This window comes from Oratosquilla oratoria, chromosome 12, assembly GCF_046742065.1.
Source record: "Oratosquilla oratoria isolate Oo_2021 chromosome 12, ASM4674206v1, whole genome shotgun sequence".
NCBI classification, from domain to species: Eukaryota; Metazoa; Arthropoda; class Malacostraca; order Stomatopoda; family Squillidae; genus Oratosquilla; species Oratosquilla oratoria.
Window position 1 is genome coordinate 9,422,247 of NC_134788.1, and position 20,000 is coordinate 9,442,246.

Here is a 20,000-nt window from a genome sequence, read left to right on the forward strand (position 1 = left end):
CTTTCACATCAACTTGGAAATGGCGGATGGTACATCATACGTATATCAAGGCTTTTTCCCCGGAGGTAGCCAAAAAGGGAAAGGCATAAAATCATTCCCACCCATTCCATCCCTGAATACACTCCACACCCCTCCACCCTCCCTCTTATCTTAGCACCTCCTGGATGACGGGTCATCCCTGCACCTTGTCTACTGCCCTGGGTCAGAAGTAGTGTCCCAAGACACAGGACATCCACAGCAAGACCGCTTCATTATATCGGCTACCCCCTCCTCCTCGTCCCCTCATGCAGAAAAGGAGAGGATGGGGAGAAATCCCTTCGGGCTGCGTCAAATTTTGTTCACACATACTACCTCATCCCCCATCCCTCCGTCCATTCCACCTCATGCATCACAACATCATCCATATACAACCATTCTCCATTCACCCGTCTTCTGTCCTCTTCCGTCCTTCCTCAACAGACATTCCCCTCTTCCCCAAAGCCCCTTTCACCCCATCCATCCACCTCATCCTAGGACGTCCCCTCATTTTCACTCCCTCCACATCTGCCTTCCATACCTCTTTTACTAGTCTTTCTTCACTCATTCTTTCCATGTGTCCAAACCATCCTAATACTCTTTCATCAACCCTATCTCCCAACTCCCTTTCCACCCCCGTTCTCCTCCTCACCTCCTCATTTCTCACTCTATCTAGCCTAGTAACCCCCATCATACTTCTCAGACACCTCATCTAAAACCCATTCAAACTCCTCTCTTCCTCTCTTATGTTCCATGTTTCTGCCCCATACAGTGCTGTTGGCACAATCACTCCTTCATATAGTCTCCTCTTATCATCCATTCCCAAATGTCTATTCCTCATTACATCTTTTAATCCACCAAGGCATTTATTCGCTTCTCTCAATCTACATTCTACCTCCACCTTCACTCCACCTTTTCCTGCCACATTTGAACCCAAGTATCTAAAACTATCCACTTCCTCTAGTCGTTCTCCCTTAATACTCACTTCCAGACTACTGCCACTTTCACCCCTTGTATATTTAATCACCTTTCTTTTACCCACATTTACCTTCAGCTTTCTTCTGTCACACACTCTCCCAAACTCTGTTACCAACTTCCTCAATCCCTCCTCCTATCTGCCACAAGCGCAGTGTTGTCCACAAACAACAGCTGGTTCACCTCCCACTTTTCTCCATTTTCTTTAACCATCTCCAATCCCTGACCCACTACCCTTGCATTTACCTCTCGCACTACCCCATCCATGTATAAGTTGAACAGCCAGGGCGACATGACGCATCCTTGACGACGTCCCACCTTTACCTCAAACCACTCACTCTCTCCATTTCTAATCCTGACACAAGCTCTACTACTCTCATAGAAACTCTTGACAGCTCCTAGAAGCTTTCCTCCTATCCCATATATCTGCATAACCTCCCACAGTGCCATTCTGTCTACCCTATCGTAAGCCTTTCCCAGATCCATAAAAGCTCAAAAAACATCCTTCCCCTTTCCTATAGCTTTCTCACATATTTGTCTTACCACAAAGATCTGATCTACACAACCTCTACCCGTCCTAAATCCACACTGTTCCTCACCAATTGGCGGATGGTAGTGAAATAATTCTGTGGAGTGCTGTGTTTTCTGGTCGTTTGTTTGGTTTCAATATGAGTATATTATGAGTTCTTTTCCGGATTGTTGAAATTTTGTTGAACAACCAGAAGTAACTGAAAATTTCAGTGTCATTTGGGCCGATGTGTTTTGAATGGATGTTTCTCTGTGGTAATTTACAATTTCTTTATTCCTCCTACTACACATTAGTTAGCACTATTATCGTACAGGAACAAAAAAGTTTAATATTTTTATCAGTGAAATGCAATACATATACTTTTTACCTATGATTTTTGCCAATAGTTGCTGGTGTTTTCAAATAGGTCACCTAATAAGAGTGTCAGTGTAGATATCAGTAGCACGTATTGTCATCATCATTAGGATCATGTTCTAACTATCTAAAAGACTCTTTGTATGGCAGGACCTCGAGGACTGGGTGCAAGCTGCAGGTGAACCTGGATTTATTCTCTTCAGCCTTGGATCCGCAGCGAGACCTTCAGACATGCCTGAAGAGTAGGTGTATATTACATAATATGAGAATTGTAAGCGTGTAGTCAAAGTGAAACCCATTAAACTCCGATGACAAGATTCTTGTCATTTGGTCAAATAAAACAAAAAATCATAAAACACCAAAATGTTTGATCAAACACCAGAAAAATATGACGTCAGTCCTCGCTTCGCTGCGAGCGAAGCGAGGACTGACGTCATATTTTTCTGGTGTTTGATCAAACATTTTGGTGTTTTATGATTTTTTGTTTTATTTGACCAAATGACAAGAATCTTGTCATCGGAGTTTAATGGGTTAACCAATTGTTGCCTTGAGATTCACTCAATGGAAAATCTGCTTCACCACAGTGGTTGACAATAGTCCTCAGACCCTCCTACAGATCTCTCTGGGAAGAACATTTTGGCTGTTGTCTTTGCTGCATTAAAGTAGGACTGTTTCAGTGTCAGCGACTGAAAGTGGTAGGGGAAAGGGGAGAAGTCGTCAGTTGTCAGCTCTCCATATGTGAGAAAGGGTAAGAAATATAGTTCAAGTTAATAGAAAGATATCTTGGACCCAGTCCCGGAGACCAAATGTCAGCCCTTAAGGGCTGCACATCCTGATTTAAGTGAGGGGGTTGAAAATGGGTTTTGAAAATGGGCAGCTTCGTTGTCCATTTTAGAGGACCACCGCATGTAGATACCCGTTATTGGTCCCATTTTTTCTTGATTGTGAATATAAACTTTGGATGAAAACTTTCATGATTTTTCAAATTTGGAATGTTGTTCAAGATGATTGGTGGAATTTCATGCATATCTTGAACTTTGGTAGTTCATTTGAATCAAAATAATTCTAGTGTGTGTGAAGTGCGGTTGATTCTTATGCAGTTTGGCCTTAGTTATTTTTCATTCTTGTTTTAGTCTTTAAGGAGACGGTATTCGTTTATTTTCCGGGAATCCTATACTTGCCAGTACATGCTAAAATACTGCTCAGTAGGAAGGTTAATTGAAAGGGAGGAATGTTCAGAGAAAGTTGGATGAATCATCTTGGGAAGTGTGAGTCAGGTAGTCATATTGTAAATTTGAAAATATCATAATTATATGTCAAATATGATCTATAAAAGTTGCGAACGTAGTATACGTGGGAGATATTTGTAACAGAACTCCGAGTATCAGAATTTCAAAAAGATTTCTCCCAAGTGATGTCCTGAGTTAGAAAAAAAAAAAAAAAAAAAGTACAACTGGTAATCCTGAATAACCATTTAAAATGTGAAATCCTGCTCATTACGTCAATTTTCAACTTTATTTCATATCTTTCCTTACGAAAGTGACTGTCACATGACGTCGATCATGGAGAACCAACTTTCCCTCTTCCGCCAGTCTCACCATCTGTGCCACCGTCCGATCTCCTCCAACGTCGTTTATGAGGCTCTTTGTGAATTTTATCCTCTGCCTTCCTCTTGCCCGTTTCCCTTGCACAACCTCTCTCTAATTCTCTACTTCTTAGGATATGTCCCAAAATTTTAGCTGTCCCTTATATTTCTTAACAAGCTTCTTTCCACTCTGCTCTTATCAACACCTCCTCGTTCGTAACTCTAAAAGTCCAGGAGATTCTGAGCATTCTTCTGTAAGGCCACATTTCTATGGCTTCCAACTTTTTCTTACTGTTTTCTTTGATTGTCCATACATCAATGTCGACCATATGAAAACTCTTCAGCATCCTTTTTTTAATAACAATGGTCATATTTGATGGCATTTTCGTTAATTTCTTAAATGCCCCATTTACAATGATTATTCTTTTACCTATTTCTTCTTCACAGTCAACGTTTTCAGTTATCACACTTTCCAAGTGTTTCAGTTTCTTCGCTTGTTTTATTTTTTATTTTTATATTTATTCATTTATCTATTTATTTATTTATTTATTTATTTATTTATTTATTTATTTATTTATTTATTTATTTATTTATTTATTCATTTATTTATCTATTTATTTGTTCATTCATTATCTTTGTTGTAGCATTACATTCACTGCAATCTCCTGTTGTCCCTTTGGTAAAGCCCATTGATTCGCTGTTGTTAAAGCTGATTCTTAGATCTTTCTGGTTGGATGCTCCATCAAGTGATGTATCAGTTCCTCTTGATTTTTCTTCAGTATCTGCAATCAGCAACATTATCATCTGCGTATCTATTGTTCCTAATATTACTTCCCCCAATTTTAATACCTTCCAGATCCTCTAAATCTTTCATCACATTTTGACTGTATACTTACTTACTTCAGCTCCCAGTAGTAGGCGTTATGCCTGTCAGTGGTCCCAGCATGTTCCTCCATTTGGCTCTATCATGGAAGGCCCCTTCCTCCCTCAGAGTTTCGATGTTGGGCAAGTCATGTCTGCTGAGGGCTTCTTCAACATTTTCTTTCCATCTCTTTCTCGGTCTTCCTCTTGGCCTTCTTCCATCCGGCTTCCACTCCCAGCATCCCCTTGCAATTCTTTCTTCATCCATTCTTTCTAATTGTCCTAACCATCTTAACTGGGCAGCATCTATTTTGCTTAGCATGGAACAGACGCCAATGCTTTTCCTTATGTCTTCATTTTTTAATTTATCTCTCCTCGTCTTTCCAACTATGGCTCTTAATGGTCTCATTTCCGCTGCCTGAATCCTGCTTATGTCTACTTTTGTCATTACCCAACTTTCTGAGCCGTATGTTAGGGTAGGGGACAAGACAGTATTGAAAATAATTCTTTTCACTTCTAAAGTTACATGTTTTTCTTTTATTATTGGCCAGAGTGCAATTGAATGTGCATTGGTTATGTCATTAACCCATTCAACTCCGATGACAAGATTCTTGTCATTTGGTCAAATAAAACAAACAATCATAAAACACCAAAATGTTTTATCAAACACCAAAATGTTTTATCAAACACCAAAAAAATATGACGTCAGTCCTCGCGCGTAGTGTGAGGACCGACGTCATATTTTTCTGGTGTTTGATCAAACATTTTGGTGTTTTATGATTTTTTTTTTTATTTGACAAAATGACAAGAATCTTGTCATCGGAGTTGAATGGGTAAGGGGGCCTAAGGGTCCACAACCTTTCACAGGAATTAGCCGAAAGTCCGGAGGGCGGCTTTTAGGTTAGCATATATAGATATATATATATATACATGTGTATATATATATATATATGTATATGTATATATATATGCATATATATGTATGTCTATATGTATATATATATATATATATATATATATATGTATATATACATGTGCCATTAAATGTGATAACGAATTCAGCATTTTGTATTTTCTTTTAGATATTCTCCTTATTTCGCAAGGTTATCTTAGTCTCTCTTTCAAGCTGTGATATGACCTCCTTTGGAGAAATCATCTCACACCTTCGAAGAGAGACTATGATAATCTTGCGAAATTAGGAGAATATCTTAAAGAAAACACAAAATGCTAAATTAACCATCACCTATAATGACACGTGTTTAAGAAAAAATATCCTGCCCACTTATTATTACACACAGACACACACACACACACATATGTATATACATATATATATATATATATATATATATATATATATTATCAACCACAATACACTTTAATTCTAAGCCATCAACATCGAGAGAACTCGAGGAGGCCAACATGCAGAAATTGAAACGTGGTACGGCCAAGGATTCGAACCTGGGCTAGCACGTGACAAGTGTTAGTGACTTAGCCGGTTGTGAATTTTAAACTATTTTCAATTCACTTCATTCAAAACTAAAATCAAGTTAGAATTAGAGGTTTCGTGTTTATTCTACTTTACAGTGATCTCCAAATGTCACAGATAAATAAATTTCTCCAAATGTGATCTGTGATATAATTCTAAGATGGTAGGGTAACAATAATTTTTTTCATTATTGCATATAATACAATTTTAAGTTAGTATATAGATAAAAATTAAGACTTGGTCGATAACACAAAAGAAAAAAAAATAGTGTAGGAAGGAGACATGATTTCGCTTTATAAATGCTTTGTATATGTACAATTCTGAGTTTGGGAGTGCTGCCGGAGAGTTTTTGTTAATTTCTTAACCCATTCAACTCCGATGACAAGATGTCTTGTCATTTGGTCAAATAAAACAAAAAATCATAAAACACCAAAATGTTTGATCAAACACCAGAAAAATATGACGTCAGTCCTCGCTTCGCTCGCAGCGAAGCGAGGACTGACGTCATATTTTTCTGGTGTTTGATCAAACATTTTGGTGTTTTATGATTTTTTGTTTTATTTGACCAAATGACAAGACATCTTGTCATCGGAGTTGAATGGGTTAAGAGTATTTTCGGAATTGTTCGTTCCAAATTCATCTTCGTCTTCTTACCTCAAGGATCTCTTTCCGGAATAAACACCATATATTTAAAAAAAAAAAACCAACTTAAGAATTTCATACACTGGGTATAGTTGTATTTATAATCTTGTTATGTTCGGTCATATTTCTTCATGTAGCATACTCAGAATTAGCAAAATTCTATTATAGATTACATAGTGATTGCATAACATAATTTTGATAAATTCACAGATTTCGCCAAATGCTAGTGAACGTATTTGGACAGTTAGAGCAGAGAGTTCTTTGGAAATGGGATCAGGAGGACATGGCGGACCTGCCACCAAACGTGCGAATAAGCAAATGGCTCCCTCAGCAGGATATTCTAGGTAAGATTTGTCTACGAGTGGAGACTTCTAAGTACTTAGAGAAAAACTTTTAAATATGTCTTGGATGGGAACATACAGTATGTCAGACAATGAAGTTATATATCTAAGTTTGACTTGGAGGAGATTTGTAAGAAAGTCAAACTTCAAATTTCTTGAGTAATCAGGAGCGTTGATAAAACTGGTCAAAAATGAAACATGTTTTTTGTTTCAAAAAGTAAGGTAGGTGAACTTGATGGTGTTTTTATGTAAAACTGAAATATGATTTTAGAATTTACCCATTAGGTAGTTTTACTGTGATATCATATTTTAATTTCATAAAAATTGTACGTCTTTAACCCATTAAACTCCGATGACAAGATTCTTGTCATTTGGTCAAATAAAACAAAAAATCATAAAACACCAAAATGTTTGATCAAACACCAGAAAAATATGACGTCAGTCCTCGCTTCGCTCGCGAGCGAAGCGAGGACAGACGTCATATTTTTCTGGTGTTTGATCAAACATTTTGGTGTTTTATGATTTTTTGTTTTATTTGACCAAATGACAAGAATCTTGTCATCGGAGTTTAATGGGTTAATCAACTTTTCAGAATCATATTACTAACATGCTGACCTTTATAACGTAGTAATGTTGAACTTTCGGCTATATTTGGCCTCTGGAACGTCTTTTCTAAGTGTCTAATAGTGATCAGCTAGTATGGAAGAGGTCCACTTTCTTTGGTACCGGGTTTCCATGTTCAGAATGTCCTGTTGAAACCTCTCACCGTGCTCGACGCCCTAACCCGCTCAGCCAGTAAGCTTCCTTGTAATATGAGGTCATAATGAACCATGCCCTTGGTTCAATTTCGCTGGTGTCAGGATTCGAACCGCCATCCCCTCGACCTTCGCCGCAAGTAACGACGCCCTAACCCGCTCAGCCAGCGAGGTTCCTTGCAATATGAGATTATAAATTCATATATTGGACTCTCACTTGGACTCGTTTTTCTACAAATCATGGTGCAGTCAGTGACGAGCAGTGCTCGTCACTGACTGCACCATGATTTGTAGAAAAACGAGTCCAAGTGAGAGTCCAATATATGAATTTATAACCTTATATTGCAAGGAATCTCGCTGGTTGAGCGGGTTAGGGCGTCAGTGCTGTGATTAAGGAACACAAAAATTCAGTGACATATGCACAAGAAAACTCCGCAGTCATCCTTTACCCCTACAAAAATGGGAAAATACTGCAGTTATTTTCAAATCGCGTTGTAGTTTCAGGAGGAAAATGATCAAATTTTCCTTCATAAAACATTTCCCCAATTACAATACTAGCAGACTGCATACTACGTTAGCACTCAACAATTTGTTACCTAATGTCACCCGAACAAATTCAAGCAACCAACGAGCACCCCAACTAGGTCACGTGACCTGAGTCTATTTCCTCCGTTCCCCTTTTTGCACACCATCTATCTGTATACATTCTTGTACTGTACATATTGTATCTTTCTGTTTGATATATATTCATATTTCTACCAAATATGTATATACTTATACCTGTCCTCCTTTCGCCAGCAAAATGGCTCCACTATTTCAGAGTGTTTCGTCGGCCGGAGCCAAGTTATGATTCACCCCTTATATATCCCGTTAACCCATTAAACTCCGATGACAAGATTCTTGTCATTTGGTCAAATAAAACAAAAAATCATAAAACACCAAAATGTTTGATCAAACACCAGAAAAGTATAACGTCAGTCCTCGCTTCGCGAAGCGAGGACTGACGTTATACTTTTCTGGTGTTTGATCAAACATTTTGGTGTTTTATGATTTTTTGTTTTATTTGACCAAATGACAAGAATCTTGTCATCGGAGTTTAATGGGTTGAATGTACACCCGCATAGAGGCAACAACCTTCCCTGCGTAACATACACACAAGCATATCGCAAACAAAAATACACTCACAAACATCTACTTAAGCTTTTTCTCCTATTGAAATTTATCTGATTTCTAACTTTCTATCCTACTGAATCTTCTCATTTCAGTTTACCTATACCATTTTTTTTTCTGTCCCTACGACTTAGCCTCTAACTCCTTTTCTAACTTTGTTGATTGAGGTTTTTGTTGTAAAATATATGACCCAAAAATCACCCTCATAGATATTGATGTCAGTACAGTCTCCAACTCCAAGTCTCCTGCCCATGCCTCTTGTGCCACATCATGCAATAAATACCCCTAAAAAGCACCCGGTGGCAATAGCCCTCTTTCATGCACAACTATCTTTTCATTTTCATACAGACATCTCTTCCTTTCTTACAACTATCGATCCCGCGCGAGCGGGTGGGTTTTTCTAGGTAGTCCGTATCTGCTGAAGAGGACCACAGAGAGTAGTCGAAATATACAGAAAATTCCATTTCTTATCTTATTTTCCAATAGTGGGTTATAAGTTTAACACACACACACACACACACACACACACACACACACACACACACACACACACACACACACACACACACACACACACACACACACACATACACACATAGCAGTTGGTAGAGCGCTGGACTGTGGAGTATGGTAGTGCTGGTAGTACCCAGTTCGAATCCTGCCCAGGGCCGAAATTATTTCGGTATCGCTGTGCTTCGTTACTCTGACTCTCGTGGGCGGGGAGTTGGGTGTGTGTGTGTGTGTGTGAGAAAGGTCATAGCATTACCCATAGATCGGTTAGACGAGCTCTGAGCTCTCTTCCGGGAGGGAAATAGCTGTCGATCACGAGTCCAACCCGTGATCCAAAGACCAAGGTGAACACACACACACACACACACACACACACACACACACACACACACACACACACACACATATATATATATATATATATATATATATATATATATATATATACTCATATTTGTATATATATGTGTATATATATATATATATATATATATATATATATATATATATATACATATGTGTGTGCGTGTGTGTGTGTGTGTGCGCGCGCGCGCGCGTGTGTGTTGTATGTGTGCGCGCATGTGTGTATAATTTCTGGGGGGAAATATTGAGTTAAAATACAATACTTATCAAAGAAGTCTGAGATTGATCTATTAAGTTGTTTATACAAATCCGAAATTTCGCGTATGTACGGGGGGGGGGGAGACGTTGGCGTGCCACGTTAGGCACGTGTGCCAGAGGTTACCCACCCTTGCTCTAAATCATTCTAGATGAGCTTCTTACATACTGGGTGCTACTTTTCCCTCTACTCAGTCAACCTTAAGGTAGCGATGGAAATGTAGCTTAAGTATATGACCCGGCTTCCCTCCTAGGTCCCACTTTCCCTCTCATTCTGGCTCCGTTTGTCTGTTTCATTCATCGACATGCCATACTGCTGCTAGTAAAAGGGTTATATATATATTTTTTTACCTTATTCGGTTGATATTTGTCACCCCGGTGATGCATAACTGATAATGTAATTATTTATTTACATGGAACAAGCAAGTGAAAGCAATCCACTGCATTTGCAGGACACCCAAAGCTCCGTGCCTTCTTCAGCCATGGTGGACTTCACAGCGTCCAAGAGGCAGTGTTTCACGGGGCACCTGTGCTAGGCATGCCCCTGTTCTCAGACCAGATGACTAACATAAACGCGGGAGTCAGGCAAGGTTGGGCTGTCATGCTAGACTGGAAGACCCTTACAGAAGAAAAGTTGCTGGCTTCTTTGAAGGCGGTAATGGAGGATTCAAGGTAATGTAGAATATAGCCATGTGTGAAAAAACGATAATTATTGTTTTTTATTCCAAGCATCCATATGACTATATTCCCCGTTTTTAATACCCAGTTGCTTCTATGGCATCGTTATCACGATTTTGCTCTTCATACTCTCCTTGTTTGTTCCATTATTTTTAACGTATATCTAATCATCTTATTCATCATTAATACTTACTCATACATTTGTTTTCCTCCTTTTCTTCTCAGTAACAATTCAGTACAGTACTCATTTGAGTTTGTTTCGTATATATTTTTTGTCATTCATACCATGAAAATGAATCTTCAGCTACCCTGTCACACGTAAAGCCCCTCTAAATCGTGACACTACCTAGCCATCATTTTCAGCATTCAAATTTTGTTTTCACCTACACATGAGGGGAAACCTTGAAGTGGATATACATTTCTTTGTCATTTTTCTCTTATAGTCATAAACTACGAATCTTTGATGGTCATGTCAAGGTGCAAATAAAACTTTTCTCTACTTGTGCTAATTCTCAAACAATGCAGTCTGCTGGAAAACTCGAAGCGTGTGGCAATTTTGGCGCGAGACCAGCCGATGACCCCGAGTGAAGTTGTTGGGTACTGGACTGAATACGTCATCAAGCACGGGGGCGCTGCTCACCTCCAATCTCCTGCTGCAGATATGAACTGGTATGTCAGTGATATTCGTTGCATCGAAAAATGGCCGTTAGGGCGGAGCACTGGGAGTCCCCCTGTGTTGCCACATATAATTATTCTATAACTTTATTTTATTTTATAATCTTATAATGTTGCCACATATTATACATAATATATCATAATTTTTTGTCACACACTACCACTAAGGTAAAAATCAAAGCAACGTTTTCTATACAAAGGTTTCGTTTCCTTGAGTCATAGACATGGCATTTGAGCAAGAGAGAGCGACGTTGCCGCTACATCTATTCTCTGGCCCCGCCCCCCTCACACTGCATTCAGTGTGAGCCCTGCGGGCCGTGTTATCTGTGGAGATGTGGCACCACCGGGAAATCTCCTAACCGCACCTTAGCGGTCATTTCTCGTTGCGCTGACTATAGTCATTTTCATCATTCTAATTTCTGAGTCCTACCTTATTAAGGGCTTTGCTAACATAATGCAGCATTATAACTGAAAGGATTTTTCTTTTTTTTATTATCTTTCAGGTTTTACAAGTACAACTGGGACGTATGGATAACAATCATAACCACTGTTTGTGTCGTAATTGGCATGAGCTTGGTTACATTGCTATGGTGTCTTCGTAAATACTTCCATGCTTCTATCAAGAAGAAGACGGAATAATATTTTATACGAGAAACCTATCTTGTCAGTTTATATCGAGTCTTGACATAAAATCAATAAAATATGTTCATGCACTTCACGTTGGAGATATGCTCACGAAATAGCTTGATTACTTTAACCCATTAAACTCTGATGACAAGATTCTTGTCATCGGAGTTTAATGGGTTAAAGAACTGGATTTTTTTTTTTTTTTTTTAATTTCTAAGTGCATATCTTTCGAGACCAAACTGGTTTTAGTGGAAAGATTGTCCATGTACGCCTATTCAACTGCACAAGATGTGATTCCTATTGTGCAAAGGATAATGGAATATATTGTCTGTATCGCTTCTTAGGAAAGAAGACCAAAGAATTCAAATTAGGACACTGCCACATTTTTTGGAAGTTGTACCTTATATGAATATACAAGAGGAACATACAAGGACCATAATATGTTGATGGGTCACTAAAAGGATAAAAATAAGAGACTAGAAAAAAGTAGGGTTTTTATATGTAAGATATTATTATTATCAAAGTAAACCTTGTTCATATGATCAGATTATGACAGATTTTATTTTTGTTTCTCTAATGATAACTGTAGAATACTTGAACTTTATACTTCTCAGTCCCTCCAAGACTCAATTTCTCTGTTCCATTTGACGTGAATTTCCACAGAATTATTCACTCTTCAATAGGGCTTTACTTTTTCCTTCTTACATATAAATAGATACAAATGTCATATTTAATCTATTCCTAATGCAACTTTGATGAAATTTAGCGTTCATTGCCCCTTTCAATTTGTTCTAAACCTAACCGAGTTGCTGATCCACTACAGATGTTTTTATTATTGCTATTATTATTATTATTATTGATATTATCATTATTATTATCATTATTGTTATTATTATTGTTATTACTATCATTATCACTATCATTATCATCATTATTATTATTATTATTATTATTATTATTATTATTATTATTATTATTATTATTATTATTATTATCATTATTATAATTATAACTATTATTATTGTTATTATTTAACTATTATTGTTGTTGTTGTTATTATAATCATAATTATTATTATTATTATCATTATTATTATTATTATTATTATTATTATTATTATTATTATTATAATTACTATTATTATTATTATTATTATTATTATTATTATTATTATTATTATTGTTGTTGTTTTATTTCATTTATTTTATCATTTATCTTATTATTTTATTATTATTATTATCATTATTGTTACTACTATAATTTTTATTCATTTATTTTTAATTTATCTACTGCTATTATTTTTTTTAAGCATGTGTATGGAATACCCATCTCACGTTTGGAGTGACTTGCCTCACTCAGAGATTCTGAGCAAGGTGAAGTCCAAAGCTATACTCATCGTCAACGTTTCTTTATTTACCGACGCTTTTTCCTGTCCACCACAGTGCTCCATCATACGCTCTCTCTCTCTCTCTCTCTCTCTCTCTCTCTCTCTCTCTCTCTCTCTCTCTCTCTCTCTCTATCTATCTATCTATCTATCTATCTATCTATCTTTCTCTATCTCTCTCCAGTCTATGACTCACACTTTCATAAAGGGGGTTCCAAGATACTCATCTCGTACTGGCCCTTTACTTTGAGTTGGAATATACTCCTTCTTTTAAGAGAAGAATTTATTTAAAAGACAACTTACTTTTTCCTTTTACTTTGTAGATTTTTATGATATGCAGAAAATATAATCGATGTAGAAACTCCAAAAACTCTGAGAATTGCTTCAAATTAACTATAATTAGTTCACTCACACTTGACGGAGATTTTCTTCACTCACGTTGCTAATAGATGGTTTGTGGTTCTACAATCTCATTATTTCTTTTTATCACCATTTCCTATTTTTCTCTTCTGTTAGTGTGCACTCCGCCAATGGGTAGAAAATTTTCACCTTAGTATTAACCCATTCAACTCCGATGACAAGATGTCTTGTCATTTGGTCAAATAAAACAAAAAATCATAAAACACCAAAATGTTTGATCAAACACCAGAAAAATATGACGTCAGTCCTCGCTTCGCTCGCAGCGAAGCGAGGACTGACGTCATATTTTTCTGGTGTTTGATCAAACATTTTGGTGTTTTATGATTTTTTGTTTTATTTGACCAAATGACAAGACATCTTGTCATCGGAGTTGAATGGGTTAATGTATCCATTCCTAGGTTTTTATTTATATTTTCTTCTGTATTTAGGAACTGTGATCATTTGGTTAATGACAACACTCAAGCTTACTTATACAAGCTAGAATAATGTAAAAAAAAAAAAATGTTAAAAACAAACGACTAAACTCTTCCGACAATTTTAGTCCACTTTCGATATTCACATGACCTTCCGTCCGCACGTCAAAGATCTAACAGTGAAAAGCAACAAGAAAGTAAGCAAACTAGAATCATTCGCGATTGCAGACTTAGGACAGCAGAAGGAAACTAATCACAGTTTGCAAAGAGTTCTTAAGAGGGGGTTTACACGGTTCGGTTCGTCGAACCGCGTTAGACGAACCGTAAAACCCTTTAAACCCCCTCTAAGAACAATACTCGACTATTCTTCCACAGCATGGTTCCAAATAATCAGGGGAAAATGGGTTCCTTCAAACAATGCCAATTAAAGCATTGGAAATAATACCAGGATGCACCAAATCCACCTATATTAAACATCTGCACACAGTCACCGGAATACCCTCATTGAATGTCATGTGAAAAACGGCAGATACTTAGTTCTATCCAAAGCCGTCAATGCTACTCACCCATCTGATTACATCACACAAATACAACCAACTGATCGTAAAAAAGCAAGTATACTACTCAAATATCTACAATAATCTAACACCGACGCTACACAATACATCCACACAAAAACACAATGATACTCACGCCACAATAAAGCACTTTATGACCTACCACTAAGCTCCACACTAATATCAGCCCCTCAGAAAAATCACTCCAATGAGAAGCAAGAACCATATTAGCACGCTTAACCCATTAAACTCCGATGACAAGATTCTTGTCATTTGGTCAAATAAAACAAAAAATCATAAAACACCAAAATGTTTGATCAAACACCAGAAAAACATGACGTCAGTCCTCGCTTCGCGAAGCGAGGACTGACGTCATGTTTTTCTGGTGTTTGATCAAACATTTTGGTGTTTTATGATTTTTTGTTTTATTTGACCAAATGACAAGAATCTTGTCATCGGAGTTGAACGGATTAATTGGTCAATTGTTTCTCTCGCTCTCTCTTTCCTTTTCTCACTTTCCCAATTTCACTCAGCCGGAGAAAACCACCTGCACAACTAAATGTATGTATATATATATATATATATATATATATATATATATATATGTGTATATATATAAATATATATATATATATATATATATATATATATAAACAAATATATATATATATATATATATATATATATATGTATGTATGTATGTATGTATATAAAAGTAAAATCCACTGTCGGAGAAACAAAGCAAAAGAAACAGACGACCTGTATATTTCGACCACATCTTTGGTCCCCTTCAGCAGATAAGTACAAAGGTTAGATGACATGAATATATACAACAAGAATGGTACATATTAGGAACAGGGGAAGTTGGCACCACATGTCTGAGGTGGGGCGGACTCGAGATAGGTGGCAACAATCTATTAACAGCATAAGTTGTGATGTAATCTGGTGACCATTGGCCTTTGGAAGTATTAAAATTTGGCAGGTGTTTGATAAGAAAAAAATACACTGTCTTTCTACTAAAACTACAATTGGATTTATAGATAATTTCTGGATTGTTCCAATCTATGTGGTGATCCTTTGTGGATGTATGGAGGAAGATCGCGGAATTGCTTTGTGCGTATCTTACAGAGTTTTAGTGTTTTACTCTGGTACTTAGGTCCCAACCGGTTTGGCCCCAACAAACCCTCATTACAATCTTTACATGGTATTTTGTATACTCCAGGGTTACTCTCTACTGTGGGTCTATGGTGTATGTTCACTACTTTATAAAAGATATTATTAGGATAATTGAAGACTAATTTAATTTTCTCTTGTAACATTTTAGATATTTCGTCCAATAAATGGTTGTATGGAATTTTCATGCAGTTATTATCCCAATAGTATTGTATCTTTGTTTGGAAAGAGTTCTTATAATAACTAGTTTTTGGCTTGCTAAGGGCTTTTGTGAACAACCATTTTGGGTAACCTAACTTGCTCAATTGTGAGTTTATTATTTCTAAGTCATGATATAAAAATTGGGCGCTACAAATTCATAATGCTCTTAAATAGAAGCCCGAAGCAACACTTAGTTTAACTCTTTCTGGGTGGTAACTAAAAAGAATCAAATAGCTACCAGTATGTGTGGGCTTTCTGTAGACTGTGAATGACAAATGTCCAGGACATTTAATCACTAATATGTCTAGAAATGGGATTTGGTTGTCTTCTTCCCATTCGACTTTAAATTTTATACTGTGTGACAAATTATCAAGTTCGATCTAAAAGTCATTAAATGATCCCCAACTATCCTCCCAAAAAGTAAAAATTTCATCAACATATCTATACCAGGTCATATCGGGTGGCTTTATGTCTGGTAGCAACACGGTTTCGAAATATTCCATATAAAGATTGGATAGGACTGGAGAGAGGGCCTACTTAGTTAATCGCCCAAACAAAAATCGCTTATTGGCAATAGCCCTTTTTTTTATACACAACTATCTTTTAATTTTCTTACAAATATTCACCCCCCCCCCCCAAAAAAAAAAAAAAAAAAAAAAAAAAAAACGGTCCCGCGCGAGCGGGTGACCTTACCTTGGAAGTCCAATCCATCTTTATTAATAGGGTGGTCGAGAAATGGAATAGACTTAGTAGCCATGTAGTAAGCGCTCAAACTATCAATTGTTTTAAAAAACGATTAGACAACTTTATGGATGGGGATGACAGGTGGTGATGGATACGGAGCTGCCTAGTGTAGGCCTTATGGTCTCTTGCAGTCTCCTTCATTCTTATGTTATGCTATAATACTGATGACCCACTTTCGGAGAAGAATAAGCGAAGATATAGAGATCTGTATATTTCGATCACTTACTGTGATCCTCTTCACCATATCTGCTGAAGAGGATCGCAGTAAGTGATCGAAATATACTGTACAGATCTCTATATCTTCGCTTATTCTTCTCCGAAAATGGGTCATCAGTATCATTTTACAAATGTGTTACGACATAACTTTGTTGTATGTTATGTTATGTTTAAGTATCTGCTGAAGAGAACCACTGTTGTGGTCTGTTATACAGATCGTCTGTTTCTTTTGCTTTGTTTCCCGACATTTTAGTTTTGTGATATATATATATATATATATATATATATATATATATATATATATATATATATATATATATATATATATATATATATATATGTATATATATATGTATATATATATATATATTTTTTTTTTTTTTTGCAGAAACCACCGGTGGTTTCTGCAAAAATATTTTATCACGTGTGTTTTGTGATTTCTTTGCATATATATACATATATATATATATACATATACATACATATATATATATATATATATATATATATATATATATTATATATATCTTGTTTGCCGCGCCAAAGACTTGAGTTCAAATCTGAGGTGGACAAAAGAAATGTAGCCTAGATAGGTTCCATTCATGCGTACGTATGCTTGCGCTTTGCACGGTAAATTCAACGCATCCTTATAACATGCTCACTATACCTTTACACTAAAACTTTGTGTTTACACTCAATCATTCCCTGGCATGTCTAAATGAAAGCGGGTCGTGGTTGTGTGTACAGAAAAGAAGACACTACCAAAGTGAGAGGAGTTGTCCTCAGAAGTATGATGATCTGATATAGAGAAATTAGTTTAACTTTTACTGCAGATTTCATTCAACCTTTATGCGCAAGAAAAAGGCAAGGATTTTTTTTATGTTTCATCTTTGCTTCTCGTAACACCCGAACACTATAATGCGTTGTTACCACTTACGGGATTGCAGACCTCACCTTACAATTGAAAGTGAATGTTGATGTTATATTTTCATCTTAGGTTTTGTTTCTGAAGTTTACTTGCATGTATATGTTCCTTATTGAAATCTTCCATAATCTACATCATTGGTTTGTTTGGTCTTTGTCTATGAGCTTATGAATTATTTTTTCTACTATTATCCAAAACAATAAAACGTCAAACCCACATCCGATTTCTTTATCCCTTAATTAATGGATTTTCCCCCACTCCTGGCGTCAGTGAAATTGTACGATTCCTTAGAATTTATTTTCTTGAGCAGTAGTGTTTCAAAATTTCCCAAATTTTATACTTTTATTCTAGTTGTTTTGGGTAATTTCGTTTATTCGCTGTGAATGTCTTAAGACTTTTGTATAATCTAGTTACCACTAACCACGATCGTTCAGGGTAGCATTTTGCCTTTTCATTTCGTCTCCCGTTGGGTTATTCCATACAAGACCATATATATATATATATATTTATATATATATATATATATATATATATATATACATATATAAGTGTGTGTGTGTGTGTGTGTGTGTGTGTGTGTGTGTGTGTGTGTGTGTGTGTGTGTGTGTGTGTGTACAACACTGAATGGGTCCCAGTGATTAGAGATACATTTTAACAACCACAATGCACTTTAATTCTAAGCCATCAAAATCGGGAGACCCAGAGGAGATTAACATACAGATATTGAAATGTGGTATTGCCAAGGACTCGAACCCAGGTAGCGCATGACAAGTGCTGTAGTGACATACCGATTACGCTATCAAGAGAGATATAAGTTGAGCGCAACTTTTCATATATATTTGTATGCTCAAGTTACATACACATTCACGAAATTTTGCGTTCAACCCATCTCCACTGTGATAGTACAATTGGTAAATATACACATTCTTTCCCGCGTTCGTATACTTACCAATTGTACTATCATAGTGGAGATGGATTGAACGCATGTATGTGTATGTGTATGTGTAACTCGAGCACACAAACATATAAGAAAATTTGCGCTCAACTTATATCTCTCTTGATAGCGTGATCGGTATGTCGCTTCAGCACTTGTCATGCACTAGCTGGGTTCGAGTCCTTGGCAGTACCGCATTTCAATTTCTGCATGTTAACTTCCTTCGTGTCTCCCGATATTGATGGCTTAGAACTGAAGTGCATTGTGGTCATATATATATTATATATATACATATATATACATATGTATATATATGAATATATATATACATATATATACACACACACAATATATATATATATATATATATATATATATATATATATATATATATATATATATGACACCAGCTTATAGGAACATTATATGCATTAACCCACGAGAAAAACTGGCCATAATTATATACTACAAAAACCCGACAGTCTCTAGCCTCTCTATAAGGAGTAACCTCACAAATGACCACAACGCCCTCAAGCAAGCGAACGTGGCATACCAATATTCCTGTCCTGAAGAAGGTTATAAACTCCTCCCCAACATGTCTTAGTTTGGTGTTACCACTACTTCGCTTAGGAAGAGGCTTACAGTGCATGCCCGTGAGGGTAGCATATGAAAACACATGGCTCAATCCCACAACAGAAATATCACAAGACAAGACTTAGTTAGCAATGCAAAAATACTTAAACTCTGTATAAAGCACAAAAAAATGGAAACACATGACTCAATCCCACAACAGAAATCCCACAAGACAAAACTTAGTTAACAAGGCAAAAATACTTTAATTCTGTAAAAATCACACAAAAAAATGGACATCCTCGAGAAAGTTTACGTCTCACAACACACACCAATCATTAACATAGGAACACACACATTAGAAACCCTACTCCTTGAACAAACAATCCATGGCACGTGGACAAAAACCTCTGGAGAACAAGGCACATAAAGAAGAGTTCATCGCACCTGAGCAAAAACCCCCGGGACAATATGGTACATCACAACAACTCACGGTAGCCTATGAGGGGGATAACCATGGTCTGACGGTTCGTCGAACGCGGTTCGACGAACCGTCAGACCATGGTAATCCCCCTCTGTCCCGTTTCTCCAAGTTCCACCTCCGTTCGATTCATAAAAACTCGTAGCATATTTGACATA

General features: G+C 36.7%; 1 protein-coding gene across 1 annotated transcript in view; it reads left to right on the plus strand.

Annotated features, from left to right (window-relative positions):
* Positions 1 to 12,720, plus strand: part of LOC143030945 (UDP-glucosyltransferase 2-like) — a 53,303-nt gene extending 40,583 nt beyond the window's left edge. Inside the window, exons 8-12 of the mRNA XM_076194239.1 lie at positions 2,024 to 2,115; positions 6,661 to 6,794; positions 10,297 to 10,516; positions 11,048 to 11,191; positions 11,701 to 12,720. Coding sequence (XP_076050354.1) covers positions 2,024 to 2,115; positions 6,661 to 6,794; positions 10,297 to 10,516; positions 11,048 to 11,191; positions 11,701 to 11,836 — 726 coding nt within the window. The 3' untranslated portion in view covers positions 11,837 to 12,720. The remainder of the gene's footprint in view (positions 1 to 2,023; positions 2,116 to 6,660; positions 6,795 to 10,296; positions 10,517 to 11,047; positions 11,192 to 11,700) is intronic.
* Positions 12,721 to 20,000: the final 7,280 nt, after the last annotated feature.